Genomic DNA, 10,979 nt, shown 5'->3' on the forward strand with positions numbered 1-10,979 from the left:
TAATATAATATATTCATAATATATATAAAAGTATTTTATTTCTGAGTTGAAATGAAGAAATTTCTTAAAGAATTAAAATTATAATTTGTACAATTAGTTGAAATAGAGAATTTTTTAAAAGAATAAAAATTTTGGATTTGAACAAGGAATTTTCCACTTTTAACTAATTCTGAGCTGGAATTATAATTTAAAATTGTTTTAAATGGTATAATTTTGAATATTTTAAAAAATTGTATAACTGTAAATTATTGAGCATTTGAATACAATTTACAATTCAGTTTTTATTACTTCGAATGGAACATTTTTTAGATTTAGTGTTCGATTTTTAAAATTTCATTGACCGTGAAAAATGTTTGCGAACCTGAAAAAACCGAGAAATGACCAAGAATTTTTTTCTTTGATTAAAACGGCAACCCTGAATTAATAAGTTTTATTACAGGGTGGACTGGGACTAACGGGAATTAGCCTGGAATATTTAGCACTGGATAAAGCCGGGAATTTGGTTGAAAACAGCATTGTAAATTTTTTTCAGTTTTGCAATAAGTATTGTATAGTTTTTCGAGAAAAAATGTGTGTTGCAATATTGTTCTCAGTATTACCAACCATCTCCGTTAAAAATGTCAAAGATAATTTTTTATTTAAGATTTTAAATTTAATGTTTCGTTCAAATACTAAAGTTTGTTTGATATTTGAAAACGAAAACTTCCTTTTTAGATATTTAACATAATAATTGCATGAGTAACTTTTCATATTCCGTTCAGAATGCAGCTCTTTTATTTATAAATTCGACTGTTTGGTTGCAAATTTAATAATAATAATAAAATTAAACTATTTAGTTAAATGTCCATCTTTTTTTTTTATTTAAAATATTTATCATCTTTGTCTGAAAGTACACTCTGTTTGGCAAATGTTTTTAGTTTAAGTCTAATCTTCTTTGTTTAAACATTCATCATTTCGTTAAAGGTTCATCTTCATAGTTTGAAAATTCAACTATTTTGTTACAAATTTAATTTTTTGTTCGAAATTCGTTTCTTTTACTTGAAATTTCAATTATTTGGTTGTAAATGCAGCTGTTCGGTTGGAAATTAATTTTTCCGGGTTTAAAAGCTGAATTTTTTCTACGAAATTTCACTTTTTACAAAGAAAACTTAACTCATTTGTCGAGCATTTATCTTTTTGGGTTGAAAATACAATATATTTCGACTTTGAATCTTAGGAATGGACTTTTTAAAGTTCACTTTGGGCTGTGAAGTTTGAAATCACTTTTAAAATAATTTACAGGATATGTTTTACCTTGGAGTTCGAAAATGTTTAATTCTTTTCAAAATTTATTTAATAAAGCAATTATAATTCATTATTAATACAAACACTTAGAATTCTATCCGGAAAATTGTAATTTTTGACCGGGAAAATCGGGAAATAACCTAGATTTTTTCATAATTTGAGGGGCCATCCTGTATTTATTTAAATGATAATAATTTAATCTACTTTAATTTTATTTTTAGTTTTCCTAACTGTTACGAAGCAGAATTTAAAGAAATTTTGAATATAGACGAGAATGGTGTTCCTTTAGAGCATTTAGTTTCTTGCCTGTCATCTGTGGAGTTGTATCAAGGAGTTGGGAGTGTCAAGTTTTTGATTTGGGCAGGAAAAAATGCCCATGATGAAAGTCATGAAGGTAAGCTTGAAAAAATCCAACTTTAGCGAAGAATGAAATTTGTGCCATTGATTTTTACAATTTAAAAATAATGATTTTATTTTCTTTGCAGATAACAAATGCGTGAGTCCTCCATTGGCAAATCAGTTGGCACTCTTCAGTCGTGAATTGGTTGACCTTCTGAAAACTGCACCCCATTGTCAGTTGCCTTTCAACCGATTCATCCCAGCGTACCATCATCACTTCGGCAGACAATGTCGAGTAGCTGATTATGGTTTTACCAAACTAATAGATTTGCTGGAAGCACTCACTCATACTGTCCAGGTGATTTTTCTAATTAACATCTATCTTTGAAAATGTAGATCGCAAATATATGTTTTGAAATGATAATCTTATTTTTTCTTTTATTTCAGGTGATGGGCGAAGGAAATAAACGTGTAGTTACCCTCTCTCACAGGGCCCAAGTTCGTCGTTTCACTTCAGATTTGCTTCGTGTTCTCAAAGCTCAAGCTAGCAAACAGGTCGCTCTTTCAGAATTTCCGAGTGTCTATGCCAGAGTCGTTGGTTAGTATCAAAATGTCCTGGAATTACTGTTCCTAAATAATATTTTAATAAAAAAAGGCCTCACTTACCGGTCCTACAACCCTATATTCAGTTAAGGTCCGTAAAGTACCCAATATTCAAGATTTTGTCCCTATGGTGCGCTATGTGCAGCCCATAATGTAACATTTAATAATGTCACTTTTCTTTCAATAAATTAATTCACGGATTAATCACTATTCAATTCAGGTCTATACCTATTTCTGAAGTGTTTTGAAATATTTAAAAATATTTCATGGTATTTACAAAGATTGTGAGAATTTTAGGATATATTAGAGAATTTAAAAAGATTCCAAGGAATTTTTAAAATTATTTTCATTAATTTGAATAGATTTCAAAGCGTTGGACATGTTTTAGGATAATGCATTTTCTAGAATTTTGGAAGATATGGAACAGTTTTACAGGGACCTATTAGATTTTAAGATATTATAAAAGACTTCAAGATATTTCATAAGAATTCTCAGGATTCCAATGACTTTAAGAGATTATAAAACTCATTGAATTTCACTATATTTTCCAGGATTTCAGGAAATACTAGAACTTCACGAAATTTTATAATATTTCAGTGGATATCAAAGAATTTATTCATGAGGAGTGAGGCATTTCGTAGGATTCCAATTTATTTTAAATATTTTTGTGAATCTGAAAAGATTCGTATAAAATTGTTATTGATTACAATAATTGAAAGGAATTTCAAAACGATTGAAATATTTTAGGGTAAAAAATTTTATAAAATTTTGGAAGAAATGGAATGATTTTACAGTTCCTATAAGGTTTTAAGTTATTTAAAAAGATTTTACGGGATTTTAAAGGGTTTCCAAGGATTTCAATGATTCTAAGAGTTTTTTTTTTATAGTTTTCATGGTATTTTAATAAATTTTCTATGATTTTAGGAAATATCAGATTTCCTAGAATTTTGCGAGATTTTATAATATTTTAGTGGATTTTAAAGAATTTACTTGCGATGAGTGCGATATTTCGTAAGGGTTGAAGAGATTTGAAATCATTTTTTGGAATTCACCCTGAATTCGTATTAATTTATCATGAATTCTTTTAATTCTTTGGAATTATTTTCCGGTAATCAAATTCACTAAAGTTCTTATAAATTTACTCAATGCAACTTAATTTAATAGATTACAATAAATGTTTTAAAGTTTTTATTTAATGGTTCCTGGGGATCAATTAATAAAATGATCCAAGGATTTGAAATATTTTTAGGTATTTCTTCAAATACCTTGGCATTTTAAGGATCGTTACAAAATTGTAAAGGATGTCAAAACATTTTAAAGGATCTCAAATATTTTAGATAATTTAAAAAGATTATAAATAATTTTTAATTAATTTCAGTAATTTAATGAGAGTTTAAAGGATTTGCACTATTTTAGGGATGTAAAAGATTCCCAGGCGTTTTCAAAGGATTTCAAAAGGATATTAAAGGATTTGAAATATCTTAGGAAATTTTAAAATATTTAGAATAGATTTAAACAATTTCAAGGGATTTTGAAGGGCTTTTTAATAATTTTAAGGAATTAAACAATTGTTGCATGCGATTTGAAGAAAATTCCCAAAATATTGGGAGACATGGAAGGATTTTACAGGACCGGTAAGGTTATAAGTTTATAATAATTGTATAGCGTATTAAGAGCTCTCAAGGTATTTTACTAAATTTTCCAGGATTGCAGAAAGTATAATCAGATTTCCTGTAATTTCACAGGATTTTATAATATTTTAATGATTTTCAAAGAATGTATTCAAAGACAGTCCTAAATTCTTTTAAATCCTTTTTAATTCTTCTAAATTCATTCACCTTCAATTCTCAGATATTTTATCAAATTCTTTTAAATTCTCTTTAGTTTTTCTATACTCATTTCAAACTTAATCAATTCAATGAATTTTTTCAACTTTTTTAATTGTATTGTATTCACTTGATTGTTTTTTAAATTGCCATGAATTGTTTGAAATTCGTTGGGATTCTCTTAATTTTTTTCAATTCACTTGAGTTCTTCTAAATTTACACAATTCTACTTAATTCAATGGATTGAAAAAATTAAAGTTTTTATTTAATTGATCCTGAAGTCTTTTAACCTCGCTTTGAATTCCTAGGCATTACATAAAAATCTTTTAACTTCTTTTGAATTTTCCTAAGCTCATTTCAAAGTTACTGAATTCAATTCAATTTTTTCTCCATATTTTAAAATTGCTTTGAAGTTTTTGAATTTAAATTGAATTGTTTTGATGTCTTATGAATTTATCCTGAATTTGTTATCGTTTGAGCGTGAAAGTAGTACCATATAACTGTGACAAAAAGTACCCTTTGGTAAAAGTACTCTATATTTTATTCCATATGGACAAGTAAAGCCTGTAAACATATTCTAATAGTTTTAAAAATTATAAATAAAATTCAGCACATTATCTATTTTTACAGGGAAAGCATGGGATGTAGTCGATTATGGTGTTTGTGAAATTGGAGATATTCTTGGAGAAGTCTCAGAAAATACAGTCGTCGTTTCCAGTTTTAATGGAGATGATCAGCTGATTGCTATCCCAAAACGAGAACAAACACCAGAGGAAATAGAAAGAACTAAGCAATTCGCTGTTGAGGTAAAATAATACATTAAAAACTATATATTTCTTTACATAATATCAATTTTTTAAATTTAAATTGATTTTTTCCCATTCCTATGATTTCGGTTGTTCTCAGGTTGTAGAGCTTTTGCGACATGCGCCACAGTGTAGAATGCTCTTCAATAAATTCGTGCCTTCTTATCATCACCACTTTGGTCACCAGTGTCGGGTTTCCGATTACGGTTTTACGAAATTGATCGAGCTTTTCGAAGCGATTCCCCAAGTCGTGAAAATTGAGGACGTGAGCGGGGGTGAAAGAAGAATTGCTTTGACTGAAAAAGAAGGTCTTCTCATTCTCGACGAGCAAATTTCGAAGTTAGTTGCTCGTTCCAGAGGAAGTTTGAACGTTTCTGCCGTTCCCCACGAGTTTTTGCAACTCTACGGTTATGTACTTCGTCCGGAACTGTTTGATTGCAGTTCTATATTACAACTTATGGAGAAACTGGACAATACTGTCAAGGTGAATTTATTTTCCTTTCATCCGCCTTGAATGATTCTGTATTTTGTCTAATTAAGTACTCATCAATTTTGTAAATGAATTTTGCAGGTGATTCATACGGACGCGGGAGCATTCGTAATTTCGGTAGATAAATCGCATTTACAGCAGGTCGCATTGCAATGTCGTCGAGTTTTGATAGACCAAACGGAGTTTCGTTTGCCACTCAATAAGTTCCAGCATATTTACACTCAGCTTTTCCACAAGGCTTGCAATTTGGAGGAACTTAGAAAGGAACTTGGCAGCGTCGTACGGGTAAGACATTTCTCTTGTAGAAAATGGTTTAATAAACGGGAGGGAATGTCAGAGGAAACCTGAGTGAGTCTGAAAATTTTTGGTAAACTGAAGTTGAAGTTAATTTTTTTATATTCTTGAAAACTCAACGATTTTGTTAAAAAATTATTCTTTTTTATTGTAAATTCGCCTTTTTGGTTTGAAAATTCTTCTATTTTGGTAGAAATTGCATATTTGTTGGTTAAATCACAACTATTTGCTTAAAAATTAATCTGTTTTGGTTGTGGGTTCAACTGTTTTTGGTTTTAAATTAAAATATCAACTCTTTAATATGTTGTTTAGAGTTCATATTTTATAATAGAAATTCCATATTAACTTTTTAAACGGAAAATTCGTCTTTTGTTGAAAGTCAATGTTTTTAACTGAAAATTAAAATTTCATTTTTTGTCGCAATTTTTTTTTAGAAACTCTATCTTCTTGGTTGAAAATTCAACTATTTCGTTGAAAAATCTTTTTTGTAGAAAAGTAATCTCATTAGTTGAAAGTTCATTTTTTTAGTTGGAAATTAATCTATTTTCGTATAAATTGCATATTTTTTATTAAAAATCACAACTATTTGGTTAAAAATCATTGTTGTGGTTGATAATTCATCATTTTAGATGGAAAACGTTTTTTTATTATTCAAAATGTAACTATTTTGTTGTTGTTAAAAATTAATTTTTTAAATGGAAAATTCAACTTTTTAATTAAAAACTCCTGTATTTTGTCGAAAATTCGTCTTATGGTAAAATATTGATCTTCTTGGTGACTAATCCATCTTTTTAGTTGCCAATTTGACTATTAGATTGAAGATTACTTCATAAATTAAAATATTTGGTTGGATATTCATGTATTTTGTTAAGAATTAATCTTTTTGGGTAGAAAATTACTCTTTTTGTTTAAAAATTAATCCTCTTGATTGAAAATGTCCTTTCTTTGGTTGAAAATTAATTTTTTTAACTGAAAATTTAACATTCATTTTTATGTCGACATTTTTTTTAATCCAATCTTTTTGGTTAACAGTTCATCTTCTTGGTTAAAAATTTTATTATTTCGTTGAGAATTTGTCTTTCTGGTTGGAAATTCAACTGCACAGTGTAAAGTGAAAGTACTTTGTTTAAAATTAATTTTTTTGGTTGATGATTCATCAGCTTAGTTGGTAAACGTTTTTTATTATTCAGAATGGAAATTTTTGTTTTTAAAAATTAATTTTTTTAACGGAAACTTCAAATATTTAGTTAATAGTTTCTGTATTTTGTTGAAAAATCGTCTTGTGTGCAAAAATATTGATCTTGTTGGTGATTAATTCATCTTTTTGATTGGAAATTCAACTGCATAGTGTAAGGTGAAATTACTTTGGTCAAATATTAATTTTTTTATGGTTCATCATTTTGATAACAAAGAATTTTTTGTTGAAAATGTATCCACTTCGAATGAAAATTCAACGTTTGGGCTGAAAATTTCTGTATTTTGTTGAAAATTCATCTTCTGTGGTAGAATAAGAGGCCTGATCGGAAGTATCCGACTTTGCGGTGTTCCAGGAGCGAGAGTTAATTTTGGTAAATGACGATTTGTGATTGATTTCAAACCGTCTTCTGCGACTTCTACTCGATAATTCTTTTGGTCTTTCGTCAGCAGCCATGGAACGAATTTTGCAGCCACGCTGCTCGTCCCCAAATAATCGCTCAAAATTTTCCAAAGAATTTCGAAATTGTGATTTTTTATCAACCTTGGATTTCAAAAAATTGAAAAAGAGTTTACAAATAAGAATTCAAATTTTCAAAGATTTTGCAAAAATTTCGATGATTACAGAAAGATTTTCAAAGATTTAACAAAGAATATAGAGTTTCACAAAGATTCAAAGATTTCACGAAGGATTGTGCATCTTGTTCCAAGAGTGATCACCCCTCGGTATAAACCAATAGACAGAAAGATAATAATTTATGTCTAAAATTTTTATTCTTGTGACAGCTGATAGCCATAAATAATGATCAACACATCGAACTCACACCGCTACAATGTTTCGCCTGCAACGCCTATCGCGTGTTAATGAACTACGGAGGTTCATTGAATATTTCTCAGTTCGAAGGAGCCTATTTAACTGTCACAGGATCCGCTTGTAGAGCAGCACAATACGGATTTCCGACCGTGGTGGCTCTTCTTCAAGCAGTGCCTTGTACCGTGATTCTGAAGGAGAATCGACACAAGAGGAAGGTCATTTACCTCAACAAGAAACTGGGCTGTAAACATTTTTATTTCAACCCCTTGTTTTATATATATTTTTGTAAATAACTCTAAAAATGTAAAATGAAACACCTTTTTTTCGAATAGGTGCTGGTTTCCCACTGCCGTCCTCTTTCACAGCATCGAACCAAGATTCAGAATCGGGCAACGAATCAGTTGAGATGGACTCTTCGATACGTCTCAATGTCTCAAATGCCATTAACATCTCGAAAAATCGAGACAACTGGAATGCTCAGAGTGCGAACAACTCCTGGAAGCATAATGAGGAAGGAAATTCCTGGGACAAGAACAATGATTCTCACTGGGCAGCCTTACCACATGGTGAAAATCAGTCTCAGAAGTGGCCGGAAGTCGGACGGAGCGGAGAGAGTTTTTTGAAGAGTCTGATACGCACTCCGATCTTGAGCAATGAATTTCCTCCACCGCCTCCTGCGCCAGAAGCTGTTGAACTGGTCTGTACAATTTTAAATGAATTTCCAGAATTCGAATAATGTTGCTAATTGTCGAATTATTTATTTTTCTCTCTTAAAGATCGAAGACGAAGAAAAGATTATCGATTGGAGCTCTTCGGTATGGGCCACTCCGCCAAAGTATGCGTATTCACAGAGCGAGCAACTCACAAACATCGAGGTGAGATTTGAATTTTTGTGAGCCTGGTAAAACTTGGAAATGTCAGGGAAATCTCTTTAGTCAGGGACTTTTTTCAAGAAATAGCCTAATTTTTTTTAATTTCAATATAAAATTTAATAAAAATGATTCTTTATTTGCAATTATTCTATTTTTCTATTTGTGGTTGAAAATTGATCTTTTGTAGTTGAAAATTCGTGTATTTTGTTGAAAATTTGTTCTTTTAGGTAGAAAATTAATGTGCTTGGCTGAAAATGAATTTTTTTCGCTTGAAAATTTAACAATTTGAAATTTTCTCTCTCGCTCTTGACGGAAAAATCTTTCTTGGTTGAAAATACAACTCATGTTAAAAAGTCGTCTTTTTTGGTTGAATTTAACTGTTTCTTACTACATATTACTATCTTTTTTTGTTAAAATATTAAATACTACGTTTGTTGTTCCGAATCCATCTTTTTTTTTTTTTTTGAAAGAAAATGTAGGAACTTGGTTGAAAGTTAAACTCATTTATTAAAAGTTCATTTTTTTTGTTAATAATTTCGAATTTTAAAGGAAACTTCATATTTGGGTGAAAAATGAACTATTTTATTGAAAATTCATTTTTTCTCTGGCTGACAATTATTTTTGTTACGGAATATTTAGATATTCCATTTGAAACTTTATCCATGTCGTTGAACTTTTTTTTTTAATTAATTTTTAAACTGAATATGTGACTATTCCAGTTGAGTATTCCATTATTTTAGTGAAAAAAAATCATCTCTTATTTTATTATATATTTTGGCTGAACAATAATTTCTTTAACAAAAACTTTAACTATTCAATTTTGAAAAAATAGAAATTCAATTCTTGGTTGTGAAACTATTCTTTTTTAGTTGAAAATTCGTCTTTTTTGAAGAAATCAACCTTGGTTGAAAATTAATCTTTTTGGTTGCAAATTCAATTATTTTATTTAAAGGTTGATCGTTTTAGTTGAAAAAGCTTCTACAGTTCGAGATCCATCAGTTTAGTTGAAAATTCATCACTTTGTTTGATGATCTATTTTTTTGAAAATTAGCTTTTTTTTTTAAATTCATCATTTTGTTAGAAAATAAGACTACTTTGCTGAAATGTAAACTCTTCTGTTAAAAATTCATCCTGGTAGTTTAAAATTCAACTATTTCAGATGAAGATTCATCATTTTGTTGAAAAATGTAACTTTTGTTTCAATATTAGTTTGTTTAAAAAAATTGATCTTTCTGGTTTAAAATTCAACTATTCCAGGTGAAGATACATAACTTTAATTAAAAATTTATCATTTTGTTTGATAATGTAACTGTTTTTTGAATATTAGTTTTTTTTACTGAAAATGCAATTATTCTAATTGAATATTTCATCATTTTATTTGAAAATTCATATCTTTGGTTTAATATTAATTTGTGTGGCTGAGAATTGAACTTTTCAATTTTTTATTGAAAATTTATCTTTTGGGGGAAAATTCATGTATTTTGTTGTCAACAAATTTTTTTGGTTAAAAAATAAATCTTCTGGTTCGAGATTTTTTCTTGCTGCGAAATTCATCTTTTTGGTTGAAAATTCAAGTATTCCAGTTCATTATTCATAATTTTAGTTGATAATTCATCTTTCTGGTTTAAAATTCAATTAATCCAGTTGACGGTTCATATTTTTTTTTAATTCATGACTTTGTTTGAAAATGTATACATTTTTTTAATGACTTGTTTTTTTGGTTGAAAATGATTTTTTTTGCGTAAAATTTAATTACTCTAATTGAACCTTCCACCCTTTTAGTTGAAAATTCACCTCTTTAGATGAACATTACCTTTTTTAACTAAAAATGTAACTTCAATGTTTACAAATAAAAATTCAAATCTTGGTTAAAAAATAATCGTTTTAGTTGAAAATTCTTCTTTTTTGTAGAAATCGACCTTGGTTGAAAATAATAATGCTTGATTGAAGCTCAAACTGTTTTCTTAAAAATTCATCTATTCCAGTTGAAGATTGATTATTTTAGTTGAAAACTTCTTACTTTAGTTGAAAATTTTGCTTCCTGGGTTGAAAATTAATTTTCTCAATTATATTTGGTTGAACATTGATCTTTTTTAGTTCTTCTTTATTCATAATGTATCCCCTGAGGGTTTACATGACTTCCATTCCTTACAATCTTTCCGTTTACATATATATATTTTTTACAATCTTATCCTTTCTATATATACAATTATTTACAACTATTTACATAAAGTCTTATATCTAGTTCCTTATTTCTATTTCCTGCGATAGCGCAATTTAGGACTTATTAGTAAGCGAGTGAGCGAGCGAACGAAAGCGAGAGTGCAAGCGAGAGAGAGAATATGAGAACGCAAACGCATCTTAGCCTACTTATCTTTTACTTTACCATTACTTACAATTTTCACGCTTCTAATCTAAGCGACTTCCGTTTCCTTTTTCTTTCACTTTCTTTATACC

General features: G+C 29.0%; 1 protein-coding gene across 1 annotated transcript in view; it reads left to right on the forward strand.

Annotated features, from left to right (window-relative positions):
- The window catches only part of LOC117170982 (meiosis regulator and mRNA stability factor 1), a 52,929-nt gene that overhangs the window by 36,050 nt on the left and 5,900 nt on the right, over positions 1-10,979 (forward strand). Inside the window, exons 14-22 of the mRNA XM_033358025.1 lie at positions 1,506-1,678; positions 1,770-1,981; positions 2,071-2,221; positions 4,683-4,858; positions 4,959-5,342; positions 5,430-5,633; positions 7,623-7,893; positions 7,983-8,347; positions 8,427-8,525. Of these exons, the coding sequence (XP_033213916.1) occupies positions 1,506-1,678; positions 1,770-1,981; positions 2,071-2,221; positions 4,683-4,858; positions 4,959-5,342; positions 5,430-5,633; positions 7,623-7,893; positions 7,983-8,347; positions 8,427-8,525 (2,035 nt within the window). The remainder of the gene's footprint in view (positions 1-1,505; positions 1,679-1,769; positions 1,982-2,070; positions 2,222-4,682; positions 4,859-4,958; positions 5,343-5,429; positions 5,634-7,622; positions 7,894-7,982; positions 8,348-8,426; positions 8,526-10,979) is intronic.

This window comes from Belonocnema kinseyi, chromosome 4 (genome assembly GCF_010883055.1).
Source record: "Belonocnema kinseyi isolate 2016_QV_RU_SX_M_011 chromosome 4, B_treatae_v1, whole genome shotgun sequence".
Lineage (NCBI taxonomy): Eukaryota > Metazoa > Arthropoda > Insecta > Hymenoptera > Cynipidae > Belonocnema > Belonocnema kinseyi.